Source organism: Hetaerina americana, unplaced genomic scaffold (genome assembly GCF_022747635.1).
Source record: "Hetaerina americana unplaced genomic scaffold, ioHetAmer1.1.p SCAF_1, whole genome shotgun sequence".
NCBI classification, from domain to species: domain Eukaryota; kingdom Metazoa; phylum Arthropoda; class Insecta; order Odonata; family Calopterygidae; genus Hetaerina; species Hetaerina americana.
Genome location: NW_027286069.1, coordinates 117,370,350 through 117,395,833, shown reverse-complemented (window position 1 = coordinate 117,395,833; position 25,484 = coordinate 117,370,350). Strand labels below are relative to the sequence as shown.

The 25,484-nt window shown below is 35.2% G+C and overlaps 1 protein-coding gene across 8 annotated transcripts in view; it reads right to left on the bottom strand.

Moving 5' to 3' along the window:
- LOC139695924 (protein madd-4-like) overlaps nucleotides 1–25,484 on the bottom strand; it is a 108,130-nt gene that overhangs the window by 55,496 nt on the left and 27,150 nt on the right. For 7 of the 8 annotated variants that reach the window (XM_071594598.1, XM_071594603.1, XM_071594608.1 and 4 more), the window contains exons 5-10: nucleotides 24,184–24,286; nucleotides 21,824–21,919; nucleotides 19,153–19,339; nucleotides 16,860–17,040; nucleotides 5,361–5,555; nucleotides 3,143–3,369 (exon numbers count right to left, since the gene is read on the bottom strand). In XM_071594598.1, the coding sequence (XP_071450699.1) occupies nucleotides 3,143–3,369; nucleotides 5,361–5,555; nucleotides 16,860–17,040; nucleotides 19,153–19,339; nucleotides 21,824–21,919; nucleotides 24,184–24,286 (989 nt within the window). The remainder of the gene's footprint in view (nucleotides 1–3,142; nucleotides 3,370–5,360; nucleotides 5,556–16,859; nucleotides 17,041–19,152; nucleotides 19,340–21,823; nucleotides 21,920–24,183; nucleotides 24,287–25,484) is intronic. The other variant, XM_071594600.1, reaches the window with a different exon arrangement.

The following is a 25,484-nucleotide window of genomic DNA, read 5'->3' as shown; positions in this document are numbered from 1 at the left end:
CAAGTAATTTTGGAGTTTTGCATTTTGATGGTTACCCATTTAATTACTCCCCATTTGAATTGTGAATTCATTTATTTAATTGATTATTTCATGGATTGATGGTGGATTTGCAGGAAAACTTAAATTTATTTTGGAAAAATATGCCACATTATTTCCCAATGAGAGTGAAATTAAATTTAATGAATGAAGGCAAAATTATGGGTCCATTTTATGCTTATTACACCATTGGATTACATTTTCAAAGAGTTGTGGGAAATGCATTGACAGTATACAGGTATTTAGTAAAATACCTACTGATATGCAAATAAAATGCATGAAAAGTCTGTGCAAAAATCATTTGCCTTGAACATGAGCCGTGAAATTCTTGCATTTTATAAAATGACACCTTAGTAATAATCTTTCGTTGATCCCTCCACTTTTATAAAAAATGAAAAGTTTGAATTTATATTGACTTTAAATATCACTTGCTTTTATAAATGTAACATGACATTTATTGAGATATGCCCTACATCTTTGGCAACTAGGACACAGAGAATGACATTATGTAGGTGAAGAAATAGTCTTGAACAATTGGACAACACAATTAAGCAAATTCTATCCAAAGGTATCCTTCCAAATAAAAAAGTAAAACTGATACAATAGGGATAGCACACAGGTTAGTGCACAAAGAAAATCTATTTATACAAAACCAATCCAATGCAGTGAGCAAGCTGAAGCGAGAAAGGGACCATGAAATAGTACATGACTGCACATATATGTACGAGGTCTGTTAAAAGTATCGCAAATTTTGAATTTTCACGGGTTACGTATATTTGATTTTCAATTTTTTGTGGCATTATGTATGGTTCTTACGTCTCTCCCTTATGCTGAAAAGTTCGGCGATTTTGAATGTTCAGTTAATTGTTCACAGCTGTTTTGCTTGGACGTGTTTTGGCTTGTCTTCGATTTTTGCATGTTCCAAAAAATGGATCAAAGAATCAAATTTTGGGTGAAAAACGAAATTAAGGGTACGAACACATTCGGAATGTTGACTGTGGCATATGGAGAAGCTACCTTGGACCAAAGCAACATTTATCTGTGGCACAAAATGTTCTCAGAAGGCCGAGAAGATGTGAATGACGGAGAGCGTGCCGGATGCCTGAGCACGTCAACAACAGATGAACACATTAATGAAGTGAAGAAAATAGTATTGCCCAGTCGTCAAACCACCATTAGAGAAGTTGCTGAGGACCTAAAAATATCGATTGGCTCATGCCATTCGATTTTTACCAATGATTTGGGCATGACACGAAATTTGCACCAGAATTGCTCAATTTCGACCAAAAACAGCAACGCATTAACATTGCTAATAAGGTATTGGACTCAAATTTGTTCCAGAGAGTCATAACTGGCGACATATCATGGGCTTTTGGTTATGACGTGGAAACTCCCAAACTCCCAATCATCCCAATGGAAGCTGTAGCACGAGTCAAGACCAAAAAAAGCACACCAAATATGGTCAAAAGTGAAAGTTTTGCTTAAAGTTTTCTTCGATTGCAGGGGGGTGGTGCATCATGAGTTCTTGCCACAGGATAGAACGCTAGATGAGGAATATTACCTACAAGTTACGCAACCTGCTACATATGCCCGGATTTGTGGAAAAACAAAAAATTGGCTTTTGCACCATGACAACGCCCCTGCTCACACATTGTTACTTGTGCAAAAATTTTTTGTCAAAAACAACGCACTAATGATGCCGCAGCCACCATATTTCCCAGATCTGGCCCCCAGTAACTTTCTTGCTCCCAAAAATGAAGAGGCCCATGAAAGGACTACGCTATGCTACAATAGACGAGATAAAAACTGCATCGAAAGAGGAGCTGAAGAAGTTTTTTAAGTGCTTCTAGGATTGGAAAAAATGTTGGCACAAGTGTTTATTATCCAATGGGGAATACTTTGGAGGGACAAAATAGATATTCATGAATAAATGATTAATTTTTATAAAACACAAAAGAAGTCTCGATACTTTTTGAATAGACCTCGTATATACTTCTCACTGTTTTCTGTGAGTTGGTGCCAGTTTAACAAATGAGTTTTGAATTTAGGACAGATAATGGAAAGTAAGCAGGAGGGGTTTTCTATTTGGTATTTTACGGAAGAGCTACAAAAGAAGTTAAATTATACTGGTGAAAAGAATATTACTATTTAAAAAAATCCTTATTTTTCCTTGAACTAAGTTCCCACCATACTCCTGATTTTCTCTGATTTCCCCTTTGTTGGGACACTTGGTTAAGAATATGATGAAAATTGAATTGATGAAATTTAGAAAATAAACAATAATTTAATAAAAGGAAAAAGAGAAAAAATATGCTGGATTGAGCAAAATCTGATCAGGATAAAAACTTTTAGAGAGGGGGAAATGAAAAAGTAATTCCTCAAAATAAGACATCACAAAATAAAGACAAACATCTGTGACTGAAGTTCAAAACACATATTTCAAATAAAACTAAAGTAAAATAATCTATATAGGGATGGAAGTATCAAGAGGAAGGAAGATAATGGGACTAATACAAGTTAAACAGGCTTTTTACTCTGAGCAAAAAGCTACTGACAACAATTAGCATTAGCTTGGAAGAATAAAATTGGCATTTTGAATCACAACAGTTTACTGAAGACTGTACTGAAAGAAACATATTACAGATGAGCTACGGTGTATGGTCAAGCATGAATTAATTAAGGATTGACCTAGAAAAGTCAAAGTTAAAGAATATAGGGAACCGTCAAAGTGAAAACAAGCTACTGCTCCAATGCTTCCCATGGCTTTTTTTTGCCATTAAGTGAATGAAAAAAAGAATCCCATTCCCAATGCCCAAAAGAAGCCCAATGGATATGGATGCACTCAAGAAGATTGAACAAGGAATAAGAAGGATGTATGTCAACCAATCAGGATGGGAAATCATGAGATGATTTCACTACGTATGTGAGTGATGCACACACACATACGTAGTGAGTATTCCTTATTATTACTCTAAAAAATAGGGTTAGTTTAAGGCATTAGGGTTGATTAGTAGTCTACTGAGACTTTCATGCATCCTTATTTTTCAATCGACTTCAACGTGAATCGATGGGTGTATAATATTTCAAGGAGGGACTGTGTACTTACCACCGAGACAAGAAGCACTGCAATGGGTGAATCCCTGCTCTCGCCAAGAATACGTTTCATGAGCTCGCCCTCCAGTAGCCACTTTGATTACCGGTGGATTACCCTGAATGGTTCCTCCAGGTGCTACATTGTCTGCATATGTCTTTCCATAGACATCACGGGAATTGTCTATTCTATCGGGAGGATGGTAGAAAGAGTGCATAATTGTAGGCTTATCAAAATCACCACTGAAACAAAAATGCTAAAATTAATTTCTATAGCAAGCTTTCACTTTTTGACTATATTTTTTTGTAAAAATCTTCATGTACCTACTGCATTAAATGAATGACAAGTTTTATGCCATAAATGTTACCATAAGGGTTTTTAAAAAATATTTTATAGGATATAGTATGCATGCATTGGAATAACAATACTGATGTGATAAATAACAGAAAATAATGGTAATTATTCATTCAATTCATTTGTCTATGCACTTACTGCAAAATTTAAAACTGAAAATTGATATATGACATAAGTGAGCTGATATTTCTGAAAAAAAAACTGAGGCTGGAATTTCACAATCATAGAGAAGTGAAATCTTCAAATCAAATAACAATTTTTGCATTATGTGTAATTTTAGGAGGTTTACAATAAAACCTGTTATTTATGTCATTTGTATAAATAAGATTCTGTTGCACAATAAATTATGGACAAATTTAAAAAAGCCACATTACATTTGCATATAGATACAGGAAAGGAAAGACATTCACACTAAAAATAGAAACACTGTCATTTGTTAAGTGATGCATATATACTAATTTTCCTTTGACTCAGGTAAATTTTCTTGAAAAAGCTTTTCAAATTCTAATGATGAGCAAGCATATCCTATTATCTGAACCTAATAAACACACATATATCATATCAGACAATGTCCAATCACTAGCATTTATATTAAGGATTAGAATTAAACAGTTAATCTAATTTTTGGGCTCAAAAGCTGATGATGACTTTATGCTGGCCCAATAAAGCCACCAGCAATGGATACAATCCAAACCTGGTTGGAAAAATAATCCCAAAAAAGCGGAAAACAATAGCCATAGGTCACATTTCCCCCTCCCAATCCTCCACTTCTAAAGACTTGAAGTGGTGTTCGATCCCTTTCCTAGGAGATCTCTCCTATAAAATCTCAAATCGCCTTTCAACTACACTCAAAGCAGCCTTTTACACACCCCTTACTCTCTCCAAACTCTTTGCTAATGGCAAAAACCAACAGGGTACATTAAATAAATCAGGCATCTACAAACTTAAATGCAATAATTGCAATACAAAATATGCCGGCCAAACTGGGAGGCATTTCAAGACCCAAGCCAAAGAACTCGCAAGGTGTAACAAAACGCAAAACCCTAATTCCCTCTTCGCAAAACACCTCTTAGATTGCAACCGTAATAGCCATTTTGTCCAGGAAATATTACATGTTCTCCCTAAAGGATTGAAAATGGATGCTCTAGAGCTTATTAAGATTCAAAGGCACTTGGCAGATCCCAATACAACACTTTGTTATGAGCAATTATATCCCTCCCCTCTCCTTTCAAAAAAATTGACCTCGAGGATAAACAAATCCAATGGTTCAACATACTTAGTTGCATCCATGCCATGACCGGACCCTATGAAACATCTTAACCAAAACAGCACCGTTCTTCCATTTTGTTTTCTCTTTCCTCAACCACCAACTTTCACTTACGAAAATCCCCCGACCCTACACAGCTGGCGTAAACTCCAAGGGTAAATAAATCATACAGTTCTAAGTAGCTGTCCTCTCCTTTCCCCCCCAATACCCCTGGAGCAGACCCACTACTTAGTTGTAACCAAGGTGCCACCACCTCTACTTCCTACAACCGAAAAAGCCACAATCACTGACTTTGAAGTCCCCGCAACCCCCCCCCCCCCCCTGCCTTCAACTTCCCCCTTTCTCCTCTGTCCAATGGATATATATTCAATAGCTGTGAATGTCACTTGTACCTGATAATGCCGAAAGTAGGTGAAATGTGCCGTACTGTGTAATATAGCCTGTGGAAATTTATAAATTCTTTCAATATGGACAGATATACTGATGTTCAAAGAAGAAATACAGGTGGCATTTCTAAGGGAACCATTCCCCAATATCAGTTTTACGTACATATTTATTTCTCACGATAAGAAAGTTTATGAAGAGAATAATAGTTAATTGAAATGTACGAACCTTGACAAAGATGGTAGTGGACATGAAGGGAGGATGCATCTTTCTGACTCCGCAGGCTTCGGTCCTTGACACTGTCGATCGGGCAATGTTGCGATGGTGCGAGAGAACTCCAAGAAGATCTTGCACTGGACTTGGCGCTTCCTGGTCCCCTCACCACATGTGACACTGCATGGGCCCCACTCCTCTGCGATGAAGCTACGGGATTTGTGTGTTTGAGGGAACAGAGCATGCAGTTGGAAGAGGGCACGAGGAGTCAGAAGAAGGAGGGGAGGGCGAGGAGAAGAAGAAGACATTTTCATGCAACCAAGCATTCGTAGTTGGCCAGAGTCAGACATTTCAAGGCATACAAGTGGGACAAATGTTTAAATTGGAGATGACAGTATAATCAATAGTTTTGGCACAATGCAAGTCAGATGAAGAATTGAATAAGAAATAACGAGTTTTTTTTGTTTGATATACATATCATGTATCAAACAAAACCATTTGGTATTATCATTAAAGTGAATTTGAATCGAAGATAATAAATTTGGTTCAGGTATTATTGTATAAGAAAGTATAACAGTAAAAGAGAGAGGAAAAAAGAAATTTGTGGCAAGGTATAGCATTAAAAAGCTAAGTCATTTTCATGCATGACAATAAACATACTCAGGAAATAACAATTTCCGCATGAATCTAGCACTTCCTCAATAGTATAATTAGGTACTGATCAGTCAGACTGAGAGCTCTAGGGACTTATTTTAAAAAGACATACCTTCAAATGAGGTTGACTTCTCATTCTGATTGGGTACCAGCTACGTAATTGAAATCACAGTGACCTCTAAGACATTTTTTCAAAGGAAAATTCCTCTAATTTAAATTAAAGGCCATAAAGATATTGGAGTTTCAGCATTGTTTGAAGCTAGGAATTTCAAAATGTTGTAAAATACTTAAACGGTGGCATATACTGATCAGCTATTTCATTGCATTACCAGTTTATCCTCCTCATAACATACACTGATACCCTTTTATTTCAGGATCATGTGAATAATTAAACAAGAATTACAAATTTTCTGGCCAATAAATTGACATGGATTCCATACTTAAATAACATTTGAAAATACCTAAGATTTATGCATTAAATACATGTTATTTTGTTTGATGCTTTGTCTTCAACATTATAAGGTAATCCTAACTTCCTTTCAATTCAAAAAACACAATGTTTCACAGTTTGTCTTCTATAAAAATTATCAGAATTGTAATAGAAAACTAAATGAGCAAAGTATACAAAGATCATAGGGATGGTCCTCACTGTAAGATGTTTGCATTGGAGAGCTTTAATCAGAGATTCATGTCAGAGGATCTATTTTGTAGAATAAACTTCCTATTTTTCTGAAAACTAATATTTGTTTAGTGACCTTTAACAGTAAATTCAGATATTTTTTATTCAAAAGAATGTTTTATTCAAAAGAATAATCACTGAATGTGTCTGTATTCAGATTGAATTATATCCTCATGTTTCTATTGTTTAACATACATATATGTTTATTCTGCTTTGGCAAAACCTATGTCACATGGTCTGCTGGTGAATAAATGATTATATGATATTGATGCATCTTTTTGTCGATAAATGTATCTGAAAAATATTACACTATAATTTACATTCTATTAGCAAACATAAGTGCACCAAGTCTTATATATTTGGTTATTTGAAGAAAAAAGAAATATTTAATAATCATGGTTCTAATGTTTTCAAATTCTTTTCACTTTGCAGTACACAAATAAATGTCTTCATGGCCAGTACAGGAGAAATCTATCTAAACTGTATACATTAAATTTGCTGAATTTGAATTGCGCAATACTATTTTTATTCTTTCATGAAGATGACTTTGAAATATTTACTGAACTTTCAGTATCCTTTTATTGATTTTTGTTGGAAGCTTTTGGTACTACCATATGTAATGTCATGCAATTAAACCTTCACAATTCTTTTACCCTAGTATGCATATATTGGTAAAATAAAGTGAAAAATATTAACAATTTCTATTCATCATTAGACAAAGTGATGGTTAAAATGAGGTTGAAATGAGTAGGTTAAAATGCCTCCCAAATAATATTTTAATAATTATAAATTGGAGAGTTATAACCAAATCACTAGAATTGTACTTAGTTTGAGTCATGTGAGCGACTACTGTCTCAATGTTGCCCAAAAGTATTTCTCATCTTTAATGTAAGCCAACACAAGGATGATTGAGTATTACTAAATTATTCTGAGGTTTTATCAAGGATTGAAAAGTTTACTCATTTCACTATAGGAGTGTCATTTAATAGGTCCTTAGAAAATCCAATCCAAGAGATGGCGTGCTCATAATCAGAAAAGTTTTGCTTTTAGTAAGCCCCATCTCTCACTAAATTGCTCTTTAAGTTTCAACAATATCCATTACATGGTTTGATTTTCATAGTCGATTGAAGGAAAAAACTTTTGTTTATTTGGAAAAATTGATAAAATGAGTTTTGTGTGGTGATTAAACACTTCTATTTAAAAGGCTTAGTACAGAAAGAGATCAAATTTGAGTTGGATGGAGTTCATGTACATCTGCTCCTATGTTTATGACCATTTACAATTGGGTAAACGAGTTTAAACATGGCTGTGCTTCAACAAATGATGAACATCTTTCGAGATGTCCAGTTGAAGTGGCTTCTTCCAAAATGATTGAAAAAACCCATGATATGGTTTTGAGCGATAGATAAATCAAAGTTTGCAAAATAGTAGAAGCCACAGGAATATCACTACGCACAATGTCTTCCATTTCGCATGAACAATTGGGAATGAAAAAACTCTCAGCAAGATGAGTGCCATGTTTGCTCTCAATGGACAATAAACGGAATCTGGTTTATTTAAAGGCTTGTTTGAAGCTTTTCCATTGCAAACCTGACAGGTTTCATAATTGATACGTAAGAGTGGACCTTACCCTTCCATGGGTACACTACAATACTCAATAGATGAAGGAACAGTGAAATCAGTGGGTTTCTTAAAGTCCAGCTCTGAAGAAGGGGAAGACTTAAATCGTCTGGCAGGGAGATGGTTATGGTTTTTTTTGGATGCAGGTGGAATCGTCTGCATGGATAACTTTCAAAAAGACAACCAATAAACGGAGAATATTATGCATTGTTATTGGACTGGTTGAGCATAGAAATCAAGAAAAAAATGGCCTCATGTGGTAAAGAAAAAAATTATCCTCCATCAAGACAGTGCAAGGGTGCCCATCTGCAAAGTTTTAATGGCTAAAATGTGGAAATAAATTCATAAATACTACCTTGATCAAAAAGTTCCCGGAATATCCACCGTGTGGCGCTCCCATCGTTCCGATTTGAGTTCTGTTTTTTTTGTTAAATTGGTACATCTGTTGTTGATATTCCCTTTAAATCTTAGTGTCATAACTTGACATTTGCAAAAGTTACGTAGCCAAGAGTAGGTACATCTATCTCTGTGTGTGTTGGCGATTTTTTACAATTTCAGAAATGGATTTAAATTTGCAACAACGAACTTGTATTAAATTTTGCGTAAAAAACGGATTTAGTGGCGCACGGACGTTGGAAATGTTGGAAAAGTGTTTCGGCAACGATTCTCTAAAAAAAACGGTCGTTTACCAGTGGCACGAGCGGTTCAGAAGTGGTCGTGAGTCAATCGAAGATGATGAACGCAGTGGCAGACCATCGACATCGAAAGTCGGTGAAAAAATTGATAAAGTAAAAGAAATGTTGGTCAATAACCGCAAATTAACCATCAGAGAAATAGCGGAGGACTTGAACATTGCCTATGGATCCGCCCAAGACATTGTGGTTAATGATTTGGGTTTCCGTCGTGTAGCATGCCAAAAGACCTCAATTTCATGCAAAAAAGAGACCGTGTTGACGTCGCAAAAGACATGATTTGCGAGGCTGAATCCGATCCCACATTCATCAAAAGGATCATTACTGGAGACGAGACGTGGGTTTATGAGTACGACACGCAATCCAGACATCAGGCAAGTGAATGGCGTTCACCAAATGAGCCGAGACCAAAAAAACCACGTCGTTTTCAGTCAAAAAAGAAGGCAATGCTGACGGTTTTCATGGATTACAACGGTGTAGTGCATCATGAATTTTTGCCAGAAGGCCAGACAGTAAACAAAGAGTATTATTTGGGCGTTATGAGACGTTTGCGTGAAGCAATTCGCCGAAAGAGACCAGAAATGTGGGCAGAAAACTCGTGGATTTTGCACCATGATAACGCACCGTCGCACAGTGCTATCATTATTCGTAATTTTTTGACGAAAAATGCAACAAATACCATCCAACAGCCACCGAATTCACCTGATTTGGCTCCCTGTGACTTCTTTCTGTTCAATCGAGTTAAAAAACCATTACGGGGAACGCGTTTTAGCAGCCGAGAGGAAGTAATGGAAAAATCGCAGGAAGCACTGATGGACATACCGAAAACCGACCGTAACTTTTGCAAATGTCAAGTTATGACACTAAGATTTAAAGGGAATATCAACAACAGATGTACCAATTTAACAAAAAAAAACAGAACTCAAATCGGAACAATGGGAGCGCCACACGGTGGTTATTCCGGGAACTTTTTGATTAAGGTAGTATTACAACTTCCACCACATGCATCAGATTTTGGCCCCGAGTGACTTCTTTTTTACTTCCAAGCTTGAAAAAATGGCTCTGTGGAAAATGATTTAGTTTGAGTAAGGTGTTCATTGCTAACACAGATGCCTATTTTGAGGACCTTCCTAAATCCTACTTTTTGGATAACTTAAAAATGTTGAAAAAAATGCCGGAAAAAAATCCTTCAAGTGAGAAGGAGATTATTTTGAAAAATATAAAAAATCTACCCAAAATAATTTCATCTTCTACTTTTTCCTAAGAATTAATAGAATGACCCATGTATATTAGCATTACCATTAAGTTTTTGACACTTGCAGGATAGTTTGGTTATTTTTATACAAAATACTGGCTACTGCAGAAACATTAGAATTTATGACAAAGCATATATTCATTTGATCAGGATTTTACAATGGGTACCCAATGAAATTTTCTTTGTTGGATAAGATTTATGAATTCATCTACCTTTGGGAATGAATGCGTTAACATTACACATTAAGTTGTCCAGCCTCTACCAAAGAATAAATTGCTAAATTACTGTCAATGAAAGAAAATGTAAAGCTCTCTCTTATTATGAAAATGTGTTCATGGAGCACACCATATTTTGTGTGGTTTGTTCAAATACACATAATATACTTTTAGTGCATTAACATTCCTTTGTGAATCTTCTTAAACTTTGTGGGTGGCTTATTCACATTCTTATGAGTTCTAAGCACCATATTGCATTTGTTTCAAGTGTAACTGCATGCTATGCAAAAATAAATGCTAATTGAAGATCAACTGATGATGTAATTGGAGACACTGCCTCCACATAAATGACCTAAGAAAAATAATTTTGGATGACTATATCCTCCAAGTTTTAACGATTAATATTGAAAATGAATTAATTATGATTAAAAGTTAACTGCAATCATGAAAAAATCTGTCCATTATAATATGTTATGCAGGAAATTATACTAAGTGTAAATTGCCTACTACCCCACTCAAATAACCAATTATATACAAAGCTCAATCAATTTAGGTATGTCTTATTTTATAAGCATAGATTTAATTATCTTAAGTTTTTATGCAATAAAATATAATAACCATACACTAAGAATATTTAAAGGAATTTACGACTATATTCAATTCATTATTTAGGCAACTCTTTACACTGTGAAAAATTATGATAATGATTTAAGTGGCACCAAACTCAAGACAACTCAGGGCCAGAAAACAAATGCTACAATTCACACGAAGACTAGGGTTCAAACATTTATATGCCAATATCCATATTGTATGTAAGAGTCTATTGTGTGTATAATGATGAGCAGTAATTTCATTATATTTCCTCAAGGTTGTAAATATTGACGCTGACAAGAGGTGGGCCATAAATTTCTGAAGAAAAAGTCCCAATAATAATTCCTTTTCCTTTCAGTTATAAAAATCGCCAGAATAGTACTTTTTAATAACTACAGGCAATCATAACAGATCTACAATGGCAAAAAAACTGCCACTTGAATACAAAAAAAAGGCTATAAGGCACAAACTCATGATGTGGCATCAATGGAAAGATTGAGATGGCTGTTGATTTTTAAAGGTCATGATTGGTTGAAAAAGTCCCGGCAGAAAGTGAAAAGTGAGAAGATAATTGTCTTTTAGATAATGTGGAATTAGCAATGCATTAGAAGGAAGTGAAGATTGTGTGTGTGAGGGGAGTGACAACCCTCATGAAAATTACCACGGAAATAATTTAGCAGCAGTGATTGCAAATTGCCTATGATGAATAAAAAATGATAGAGCTGCTGATAATTTTTTAATTCAACAATTCCATTGCTCTTTGTACTGAGATTATATAAGCAAATATTTAGGCCAATAAGCCATTATCCATTCCTGAACCCTTATCACAGATAATATTAGAAACTATGTCCTCAAGCAACTATAGTTTAAAAAGAGGCACATTGTATCATAAATTAAACAATTTCGTGGCTGCCAAATGTTGATTAATTGGGAGACAATACATGTAGGTGAATACTATGAATTGCAATATTAGGTACTTGGTTTTGCTCTATATATATCATATGAAATAAGAAGAATGATAAAGTCCTCCAGCACATAAAAATGAACTCTATAAACCCGCATAAATTACAGGGATATTTCATTTTTCAAATTCTACTGCAAACAGACAAAATAATAGACACATGACTTCACGGCCAGCTAACTTCATTTTGTTAAATCCATTAAAAATGGAAATGTCTTAATGTCATTGTACAAATAATGTATTTATCCACTTTGCAATATTTAGTATAGGTGCCAAATAAATAAAATTCGAAAACTCACGCTATCTACTCTTCAGCTCACATATTTGCATTAGAAAACAGGTTTGTAAAAAGTATTGCCCCTCTCAGTCAAAAGCTATGACACTACACTCTCAATGAATAAAAATAATGAAAATCACCACACAAAATTCATGATTTTACAGGGTCGCACCCAAAAGTGGTAGGACTGTTTTTCTCTGGCGTGAATGGAGTGGTGGAGGGGGGTCTGCCTGGCAGGGTAAGGTGGAGGGGGCTAATAGCAACAGACCGACACCAACCTCAGTCACCTGCGGGCTGTCGTTGAGTGAAGACACCGTTTTTAGTGAAGCAAGTTTTTTGTCCGCGTCGAAAAACAAAATGAATCTGAATTTAGAGCAACGTTATTCTGTGAAGTTTTATGCGAAACTCGGGAAGACGGCAACTGAGACCCTCGATATGATCAAGTATGCTTATGGGGACACTGTCTTAAGCCGTTCCACAGTGTTTGAGTGGCACAAGTTGTTTAAAGAGGGTAGGGAGCTCGTTGAAGACGACCATCCCTCCGGAAGGCCGCTGACGGCAAGAACCGACACGAATGTGGACAGAGTGAGGACACTGCTGAACACAGACCGACGCTTAACCAGTGAAGAAATTGCAGACCAGTTGGGTCTGTCTGCATCCAACGTCCAATGCATAATTTCACAGGATTTGGCCATGCGCAAGGTGTGCGCCAAGATGGTGCCGAAAATTCTGCCATGGCACGTTCCTGGCCAAATGCGGTGTTGCCACATTGCCGCACCCGCCCTATTCTCCCGATCTGGCACCACCGGACTTCTTCTTCTTCCCCCTGATGAAAAGACAGCTCAAGGGACGACGTTTTGACTCAATAAAGGCCATTCAAGAGGCTTCGACAAGGGCATCCCCAAAGAAAATTTCCAGCGGGCGAACAGGGAGTGAGAGCAACGTTGTACTAAGTGTGTAGCAGCTCAAGGAGCATACTTTGAAGATTATTAAGTTGATGTAAGTATATCGTCAATAAAATTCTTGTAAAAAAATCAGTCCTACCACTTTTGGGTGCGACCCTGTATACTGTAGCAGGGATATGTTATTAAACACCAATTCCATATATCTTCATTCAGAATGGCAATCACCTAGTGGGAATAATAAAAAAATAGCAGCTCAAGACGCCATTATGATACATTGGAAGTTTACATTCTCATCCAGAATAGTAACCTATAGTTGCAATTGATAACTTCTTTGCATGTATTTCAAAGGCATCCATCAAAATGGAGATATTCAAAAATGTTTCTACGCACCCTTATAGCAAACATTGCTGTCCCAGATTATACCAATTTATGGCCATGTGTTGTGCATTATTGAACAAATGAAAATGATTCCTGACTAAGTTTTTCCTAGTATTCATACGACACTTTATAAAAAAACAAAATAATCTCAACAAACACACCAGAATGGTGACACTTATTAATAAATTTCTCAATTCTGCATCCAAATACAAGTTTAAACTTCACCATTTCTTTGTTACTGAGTGTCAGTAAAACTTCAATTGAATGTTGAAACTGGTGAAATGCATATTTTTAGTGCCAGTGTATCAACTTTTAACACCAAACAAATCTTTCATTGCTAAAAAGGATGCAGACATTATGTAACAATATATGTTTCACAATTTTACAAATTACAATTATCATATAATATAAAAAAAACTAAAATTGATATATTTAATTATTTAAATAAACATAATCACTCAAGAAATATTAAATTACTGACCCATTTCACTTACTGATTCTAAATAATCATTTATTTCACGAATATAGATACACATTTTTTTATGAAACATGCAGTGCCAAAACTGCTATATATTTGCTCATTACAGTAAATAGAAATTATTCCATTTACTAGGATGTAAAAAAATGAAAAAAAATTAAGCATAACATTTCAATAATACAGAAGTTATTAAATGAAAGAACATGTAACCTTCAAAGAAGTGGTATTTCAATACATAGTAATTAAGAAAGAAATGATTTTGGAAAGTAGGAAGTGAGATTTCTGGAAAAAGGCATGTGATTATTGCTTAGCCCATGTCGCGTAAACACATGCTTCATGCAGCTGCGATTGCTTAATGTTCAAGCACTGATGTGTTTTCTGCCAATAAACATCAATTCTTAAGTTGTGAACAATGAAAGGATTTCAATAACAGTAGCAGGGATGAGAAGAAATGGTTTTTGGTAGGTACATCTAGAGAGGCTTTGGCATAGAGAAATGCAGTTTTCACAAGTGTGATCTCATGGTGAAGGGACAGCTTAGAAATGTTTCAAGAAAAGGTACAGCTAATGGCACAGTTGATGATGAAAACCTATGATGAAGAGGATGACACTAAGCAAGCACGACACCTATGAATTGCTCCTCAAGAAAGATACCATCTTGAAGCAAGATATAAGATATCAGCCATAATATTTTGAGTGGATACCTAAACTTCTATAATTGACTCTTCCACAAGTAACATGAGTGTTCACTTCAAATCCTATTAATCAGCATGCCTCTTAACTTGGTTGCTTTTTAAAGGATCCCACTGATACACATTGACATTTAATCACAGAAAAATTTTATGGCACTTCTTGAACAAAGAAAAGATTTCTAAATGAGGAATGTTTCCAAGTGTCTTAATAAACTCATGCGAATGGCTTGCTCTAATTGCTTGGTTGGGTTTATTTGATTGAAGCTAGCATTCCAGAGAAGCAAGAGTGACTGAGGTGATATATAAGAGAATGGTTGGAGTGCTGCCTAATTGCTGCCAGTGCTCCATGAAGCTGGTGCTAGTGATGGTGCTTGTTTGCTGGTGGTGGTGTTGTGGTAGCAAGCTATGGTCTTGCGTGTCAGTGCCGTTGGTGCACCCTAGAGGAACATGGTGGTAAAATGTGGTAGAAGTTAAAGTATTAGGTGTGCTGTCCAAATTAGGACGGAGCATACTGTACCTCAAGTACAACCAGCCGCACGCAAAGAACACTTTGAAATTGCTGAAAAACCACAACGGAAGGCCTTCAGGTTAAGGTTGTGCTAGAAGAGATTCGGTGGAGACCGATAGTTATACACATTACTGTGAAGCCACAGTGGAGGAAGAATTGTGATTGAATTGAAAATCATAAAATCATAAGGAAAAAAGTAAATAAAACATAATAAGCCTTTGTTGCCAGGTAATCAAAATAAATTGCAGGGATAAGGTTGAAATTAAATCCATGTGATATCCTAAAAGGTGAATTTGAAGAGCTACAATGCACAACTTAAAGTTTACTTCAGCAACTTGCTTATGGGTCACTTCACAGTCAATTAACTCAAAAACTTAAAATACTAACTATGCCTTATTCAAGGATTGAATTTTGAACCACACACATGACCATTTTCAGGCTTTGAATAGAGATAAGCTCATGTCTTGTACTTACCAAACAATTCATAAACTTTACAACTTAAAGAACAAAATTATTGTTTTGAGATGCCAACAGAATTAATTACGATACTAAATTCTCTTTTAAGAAGAAAGAATGCTGATCAGTTAATACCACCACAATCTTTAAAATGCCACGCAGCTGAAATAAATACACACTAATGTTTAATGTGTATATTTTGGCAAAAGAGCCTGAAAAAGATGTGTGACTATTTGGCTGAATGCCATATAAATACAACCACAAGGGAGAATCATTAACCTCATTCTCTATGTATCAATTGCAAGCAAATATTAAAATTTGACTTTTAATCCCACCTCTCCTGTCAAATCTGGTTAATTAGAATGCATACTGTAATAGAACTTGTAATGGCCTTTTACTCTGAATTCTGTTTAAAAAAAATGTAGTTTAAATGTTGGTTTGAGTTATGAGTAATTTTAGCATTATTAATTCATGTTTCAAGAGTACTGAGCAGATTAGAGAACTGGAAATGCTAAACATCCCTTAAGTCATTCATCAGTTTGAATGGAAAATATTAGTTTTTGAGCCCATAGTAGCATGCAGTATAAAGATAGTCCCAGAGATACATCTGAGAAGCACTTCCTCTGCACACAAGATACTTTATGAAAGGCATCCATTGACACTTAACCCAAAATATCACGACAACTGAACGCATTAATGGAACTCCTAAAATTTTCCCATCCATTTTATAATTGTGTATGACAAAAGGTTGCATCTCAAGATGATGTATCCCAAGGACTGCCAATTTCTTTCTTTCAAAAAGAGTTGAATTTAATAAAAACACCGAGAAAATCCAGTGTAATTAAATTAAGAGTTTTGAAAGTTGAAATAAATGTCAAGCTCAACTATTTAAACTTATTGAAATTTTTACTAATTTTTGATGCTAGGAACGCATTTCAACCCATACTTAGAGGTTTATCTACATAGGTAAGCCATAGTAAGGATGAATTATTTAAACCTTTGAAGCCTTCGTATGCATGTAGACCATCTCAATGAACTCAATCAAAGAGAGCACATACTTTCTACTTCTTCTATTCTCATTTTTTGGAAACTGTTAGATGAACTTTGACCTGAACTCAGTCATGGACATCTCTAGCATCTCTCCCAGCACTTACGTGGACTCAGATGGCACAACCTGTTCCCCAACAAGTCGCTCTGCAATTGCAGGTGGTTGAGGGGGAGGTTGTGACTGTGAATGAGGTATTCCATACGGCTGCTGAACGAGAGGGAGAGATGACAGGCCAACACCAGAAAAGTAAGAAGCCTCTCCCTCATTTTCTTCTTCTCCCCCATGGCCTGCAAGAGTCAAGGCATTGTCAGTTGACAACCAATCGATAGACTGCAAATTCAAGGCAACTGTACTATAATTGGAAATGATCAGCATAAGGGTATGATAAAAAACACTGGAGACAAAAAATGGAATTACTTAATGCTACCATGCTAAACTTAGGAGGATGGTTTCAGTTTTATTTTTTCAAACCATGGATTTCCATATGTACCTAAAATACACATTTTGCAGCATAACTTCATCCAAAAACTAATACACTTATTATAGATACATCTAAAGTGCAATGCAATCTATGTAATTCTTTTCTTTGCCGATAATATTTTTCATAAAATATAGGTAATTAATATCTTATATTTTAATTAAATTTGTTGAAAAATAGTAAAAATGATATAATTTAAACTCTCTTAATCACTAAACCATTCAATTTAAAAGTCACCGTTATTTAATTACTATAAATGTCCATCAGAGATATAGATTTCATATTCTTAAGTTTTGTGTAATGTATTTCCGACAACATAGTCTTAATCTTCTTCATTATAGACATCACATTCATCATTCCTAATACTCATTGCCATTTGTGGTATTTATGAGGTAACATTTAAGAATGCTTCAATAAATACTGGATAGATATTCTGCATCCCAATATGCTTTAATCCACAGCTAATAAGCAATTGGTCGAACTTCTTTTGAATATTAGAAGCTGTCAATAAAGCCATAAAATGGAATTAATAGCATAAAGCCATTTATTCCATTTTAATCTATGTGATCTTTAAGTCAATTTCAGCTAACATCAAACACTTGGAATGGATTGTCATACCCCTGGAATGAGAAGATGAGCATGATATTCATTCAGTATATCCTTATTGCATGGTATTTGATGTCATTAAGTTCATTAAGTTCTAACGTATGACACCTACAAACCTGGCTGTCACACTATACATTATGTAGCTAATAAAAGAATACCACAAGGTGGACTGGAAGTATGGTGGGGAAGAGCCCTCTGCTAAGTGTGAGAATGGATGCCATGACAAGAAAGTAAGGAATGTAAGTGCAAGAGGAGAGGTTATCGATGGTGCAGGAACAAATGGTTTTGAACTTAAATTTTAGAGGTCCACCCTTCTGCACACAAAATTATCACAAAATCTGACCTCGCACGTAAGGTGGAGAGGAACTCTCTTCCACAGACTACCAGCCTAAACAAAGTCAGAACATTAGTTTCAACTATTATGATTATAATCATATTATCACCACAGAGGAGTTGAGTATGCGTAAGAGGAAATGTCAGTGGCATTTAATCTCTGGTGCAGAGAGCGATGGTGATCATTTACCAACATGCCCCACCCAATGTAATGCAATCATCTCCCAATAAAATGTGATAATCTCTTATTATATCATCCACATAAACCAAGGTCCACATAACACATTGGGATAAGAAAAGTTTTGCCATTTGCCCATCTTCGAACAGGTTCATCCTATACTGAGTGTACATTACACATGAAAATTATGAGTAAAACAAATTTAGTATAAAGTGTGTGTAAAGTGCAAACTGGAAGTGCATATCTGAATTGCATTCAAGTGCTGGCTATTATTATTTAGAACACATTATGACAATCTTCACTGAGCATTAACTATTAACACCTTCTGCAATATAGGGAAAAGCCCCCCCCCAGGGCACACTTGAGTTAACAAAGAGAAGGGAGTAAGGAGTGCTGCTCATTGTATTCCAACTCATATTATACACGGTGATATACATGATTGCATTTTTCACACCTTACTCATTGAAACACAAGTGTGCCTTATAATGGGTGTTTATTACAACTGGAAAATTACTGTGGTAATTCAATTTTTTGTGCTATGCTCAGAAAGAAAACACTTTCTTCCATGAATGTATATTAAAAAAATATGAAAATGAGTGCCAACTATAACAGGCGTTAATCTTAAAACAGCTGGTTTTCATTTACTGAATTTAACCACAAAATCAACACACATAATTTTATCAGTGCAGTTATAAAACTACATCCTTTTTTTCAAACATTTGCATCACCAGAACTTTGTAGTCAGTTAATTAAGTTAAACGAATGGGCATTCACTTAAATAAGGCAATGACCTATTAGGCTTACCTGGCCTAGGAACACCTAAGCTGCCAAAACCATAACGATGCCTGTGAGTTGGGCATGGAATGCCGGTTCTACATGGCTGGGTGGCAACTGGTTTTGTTGAATCCTCACAAAGGTTTGATTGCTGCCCCCGTGCATCCTTACAGATCACTCCACGGGTCTGTAAGCCTCCCCCACATGATACAGAGCACTGAGAAATAATTAGAAAAATAATTTATCACCTTAATTGTAAGTACTAGTTCTTCAGTGAAACGGGGTATCCACATTTCATTTGTACACACCATATAGACACAATTAAAAAAATTATTTGCTATACCCACAATGACCTAATTAATGTAATACATAACCTTGTAATATGTTATTTGAGATTTTGCAGGTCTTTAATTAACTAATTTATCCATCTACTACAAGAAAATAAAATTTTGACTCCTACTATATTTTACGTAAGGCTTTTGAGATTTGAAATCAGAAAGATAGCTCTACAAATGGAAGTAGAGGGAGAATATTGTCAAGCCCTAAATTATATCATGCAATTAGGAAAGGATGAAAAATTATTTATCATTTCTTTTCAATGCTTGACATGAACTCATAATAGGTGTTGTTTTTAATTTATTAAGTTTTCTCCCATTCAATTTTAATTGCATTATCTACATGGCAACATCAAGCTGAGAAGATACTGACTGTAATGGCATTAAAAAATGTTACTTAATTAAATGGTCAACCAAAAACTGTGATGAAGTTTTTTCTTTCAACTCATGCCCTTGCATACATTCAGCAGATGCCTCTAAGAGCATACTAGGCTAATCAATTAATGAATTAATCAATGCTGATTAAACATGAATGTTCTTTTAAACGACAATATTTTTATAAACCACTCTCCTATCCTCAGAATCTCATTTCCACAGCAAACAGTGTATCTCTCTCCTTCCACCCCTTCAAGCATTTCCCATCTAACCACCCTCCACTCTCAGCATGTGTCAAACAACCCTTCCCTGATAATGTCTGTTCTTAGAATCACTTATACCTCATCCCTCAACCTGCCTCTATCCCCTCCATGTCTCCTTCCCGCTTAACCCTTCTTTATTCTTCCCTCCTCCCTACTGCCATGACACAAGCTGCTACCTGCCACCATCCTCTCAAATAATGGCCACAGCTGCTCTGCTTTTTACCTCTCCATTTCTTTAGTTTCCTTGTTTCTTTGGGTTTTCCATATTTCCCCTCTATGTCCATGCGTACCTTACTCCTCACTCTTTTCTTCCCTCCCCCGCCACATCCTCAAACAGGTATAAATATGACATATCACAATTTGAATCTTTTTTTGTACCTGAAGATGGTTCAATTGAATGTGTTGTATGTTACAAATAAATCTGTGGAAAAGTGCACATTTTGTTTTTCTCGTAATCAATTTTCAGTGATTCCCTTGTTTTTACATGGTTCTGCAGAGGAGAATCCAAGAGTATTTCCCTCTTTGCAAATTGCATGATTGTTGGGATTTAATCTCACTAAAATAGGCCTTACCACATATAAAAAAAAATACCCTTGAGCTGCACTTAATACTAATATACCACAATTTTAGCATATCAAAATTAAATAGAACTGAGAGTAAAGAAAGAGCCTTTCAATATATTTCTATTTTGCCCTCAGATAACAATTAAGTATGAAATGCAACTTTGGATGAATAAGTGCATCTTCTCCAAGGGAGGACCATTGCCATGTGGTAAACGCTAAAATACCCTCTCTTCCGGTGGTCAAAGTACTCCTAAACTAGCTAGTGACCATTAGCTAAACACGTTTACAATTACAATACATATGCTCAGCATATGGAAAAATACCTCTCCTTCTGACAACCTCAGAAGCCAAATGCATGCATTTCAAATTCATCATTTTTTTCCAAAATTCTGTTCATATTTCTTCACTAACTGTGTTTTATGTTTTTGAATTTGTTTGATGCAGTCTATAATTCATGATCACTACTTCCTACTGCAGTCTAGCCTTGAATCTACAGTAAAGTTTTCCCCAATTCTTGTCCCATTCATCCCTAAACTATCTCGTATCATTAAGGCTTTTACAATTCTTTCTTCCAGCAATTTCATTTGCAATGGAACTCGCTCAATACTCTAACTATACCTATGGACATTAATTTCCTAGTAGCAGTTTTGTCTGTGTATGTCCTTTGCGAGCCCTGAACTTAAGTGAATCATGTCTTGAGCAAGAATGTTATCATGGTATTGACAATTTTGCCAGTGCATATGATTACCCCTAATATCAGTTAAGTTCACCCCTTTGTATAAAAAATTCCTTGGGTGGAAAGGTAGGGTTCAGAAGAATTACACATCTACCTGAATGCCTTCTGAGAAGAGAGACAACTGAGGAACCTGAACTATCAAAAGATGCACACCCTCTTTCTCGAAAAAGATTCCTGAGAAATATGTACGCCATATTGTTATAACAATGGAAAATTCCCTTTATTTCAGAAATAACTAAGAAAATAATTATGCAGACATAAATGGAATTTTATATATCTGACATGTAATATTTATTCAATGTATTTTATCCAAAAAAAGATAGATGTATGGCTGTTCAAATTGAAGGAATATTAAATCAGCTATTTATTTATTAATATCAAGTGGAATGAAATAAATATATATCTTAGCAATATTTTGGAGATCCTTACCCCAGTCCAATCACCTGCATACCATCTTGGGCAATCTTGGAAGTTGCAAGGCTCCTGAAATCTTGGTTTGTGCCCTCGACAAAGATGCTCTGGTACCTTTGAATGCAAGTTACATGCTATAGTAAGTATAACATTAAATGGTAATGGTAATGGTTGGTAATATTACCTAATAGAGTTCTTAAATTTTAAAATGACTCAAGAATTAAATTGTTATATTTTACGTATTTTATGTATGAGGCAAAACAAACTGTCAAACTTATATGCTGTGTTTATTTCCCAATGCATTTATTACAGGCATTTTCTTACACTTTTAATGATTGTTATTTCAATAATAATTACATACCAATCTAAAAAAAGAGTAGGATAAGCTGCAGCATGTGAGGATTATATGTTTGATTTCACATTGGTGGCAAAGGTTTTACTTAGGATCATCAACAATAGATTAGAGAAGAGACCAAATCAGTACTTAGGTGAGTTTGTATTTAGAAAGAGAATGGATACATGTGATACCATTATAGTATTGGGGCCACTAATAGAAGGAAGTATAAAATATAACCAGGATGTATTTGTTTTCTTCATAGATTTTAAGATGGTATTCAACACAGTAACCTTTGCACAACCCCATATTTTTAATGGAAGAGAGAGATTCTTTCCCAAAGAATTTGTGATACATTTCAATTCCACATCATGATGAAATGCATCATAAAATCCATGGAAAAGGATGCCATTTAAAATATGGATAAACACAACTTTCATATTTAAAGATGGAGGTGGGGGCCAAATGGAAGCATCGCTTTTGTCTGTGGAGCTGAAGGTTGATGGTTCAATGCCCGTGATCAGTAAAAATTTTTCAGCTTATAAAAAGTTTGTTAATGTTTGACCAGAATGAGGCAACGACGCATTAACAGAAAAATACAATAATGGTATTTCAGAACAAGGCAACGAGAAAAATAGACTCCTACTAAAAAGAAAGGCAGCAGTTTCACCATTAGGCACTAGCCTAGAGTAAGTTGGCCTGGCATTAGTTGTCACAGCTGCAGGTGAGAGTGAAGTTCACGGCCGCAGTACTGCCGTGTGGAAGGCGATGGGAAACCACCACATTATTTCACCTAGAATATGCAGCCTTGCATTCAAATAGAGTAGAGCGTAGTAGCTGCAGTAAACCAATCCCAGGATTGAAATACTGATGATGATGAAAACTTCCATGAAGTGAAGCTGAATATTTCATCTCTCAATAATACAATTCTGACTTAAAAAATTAGAGAAATGGAATTACAGGTCTTGTTTGCTGCATGCATTGAAGTTTTGGTCTTCACCTGCATATTTTCCTCCCAACGTCTCCTTCTCATATAATATTTACGGCTCTCTCATAGCATATAATGGTGAAAATAAGTTTGCCTCTTCATTGATCATATTTCCAAGTCTGCCTTTCTTCTCTGATTCCATAAGATGCTCTTCTGTGCTAATGTTACAAATTAAATCTATTATTAATTTTTTTCTTAAGCACAACATTTAGAGTGCCTCCAGCTTTTCTTTTCTTCTGGTTTATTTTCCAGGTGTTGCAGCTTTATATAGTGTGTTACCTATATACTCAGCTATACTCCAAGTGGATTGAGTAAAAAGGTAAAATATTTGAGTGAGAGGATTGGTATTTTTATATTGATAAATATTGATTGACAGCTTAAGTCCCCAAATCTAATTATGAGAGAAAATGGATAATCTCTTGTTATTTTAAACTGAAAAGAGTCTCATTGGTCCTTCTGGTATTGAATTAATTCTTTCCCCTTGGTTTGGAATTGGAGACAATTATTGCATGCATCATGATTCAGCCTTTGAGATAAAAATGCAGTTACTTTAATTAACTAGATAAACCAAGGTAGATAAAACTGAGATTACACCATGCAAGTGATTTCATAAAACAACTACAAACCACAGCAATCAACCTAAAGGTATGTTTGATAGGTGATCGTAGAGAGATGTAATCTTTATACAGCATGTCATATTCACACATTCAGGTTATGGCGGCCAGTTTATTTTGCTGTTGTCTACAGTTTCCCTGGTGTATCTGGTACCGAAAAAGGCAAAGAGGTGGGGTGAAACTGGGCATGTCCAAAGTCACTGGGAATCAACACTTGGCTATTAAGTTAGCAGCTGTGTGTTCTATTCCCTAAGATATCATGTCTCCTTGGTTTCATGTATGCCAAGGTTATACCTTTTCTATTGTCAGGACTATAGAGTCAGTACTATAGAGTCAAACAATTTTTTTAATTAATCTAGGCAAGATCACATTCGGACACCGGATGTTGGTACACTCAAGGAATATATTGTTAAATCAGGACTTTAAAGAGGATTGCACTCACATTCACTCTAGTTCCATTGCCCTCTTCAGCACAGTGAATTTGTCGAAACCTGGATCCCCCACCGCAACTTACAGAGCAAGGTCCCCACTCATCCACAGACCACCTGGAAGGTAGAGGTGAAATTGAATATTTTTTAAAAGAAGGATTGTATTAATAGTTATTCAAGTAGTTTAAAAAATATGTTGAAAAAGGCTGAATCTGTAATGTGTATTTGCAATATACAGAGGACACCCACTGAGTCTTACTAAAGACAAATTATAGAGTCATCAGAGTTCATTTAAGTATTTTTCATGACTTCTTCTAAGGGCTTTTATACCAGTACTCATGAGCTCCTGGTTCTGGTTTACTGATTTGGACATTCCCATGTTTAAGTAAGACTGGCCACTGATTACTTCAAAATATTAAATGGCTAATCTGAGAGGTAGTTGAGGCTGATATTTTGTGGAAATTCATTTGTAAAACACAACTAAAGAATCAAAAACTTGGTATCTCCACAGTAAAGAAGTGATTGTTGTCAACTAGTTTCACTACACTGTGGCATCATCTGGACTGATTATTTCCTATGGAAACATAGTGTTCGATTATTTCCTTGTATTTTATTAATTGACTGAATAGACCATTCAAAAATTCAATATAACATTGTTTATTATATATATATATATATATATATATATATATATATATATATATATATATATATATATATGTGTGTATAATACATTTCTGGTATTAATTGCAGTTTTTATGGTAGCTATGTTAATTTGTATTTGTTTATTTCTGTCAAAATTCATTGGCCCATCATTTCCCAGGGAAATTAAATGAAGTTATGAGACATCTGGTCGTGATTTTGCTTTCACTCCCAGTATATTATGGTTACCCTTTATTTACAAATTTTCCCTCAGTGTTCCCAAACGTATCAAATAAGGGGGTTTCACAATAATTTATATATATATATATATATATATATACATATACATACATATATATATATATATATATATATATATATATATATATATATATATATATATATATATATGCATATTTTTTAATTTACTGAGCTTCGATTTTGTTGTTGACAATAAGAATAACTCCAATAAATATCTTTTATCCTCTCATCATTAAGTGATTTTTAAGTGAATTTATCATAAATTTATGAATAATTGATGAGAGTTCACTCCTTCAGAACAGCTAGACATTTAAAAAGAAGCTGTGATGATTAAGTTACCCTTATCCATCACTGTATATTTCTCACACAATTCTCAATGCTTTCATCCGTCAAGAAAGAGATCAACTACCTA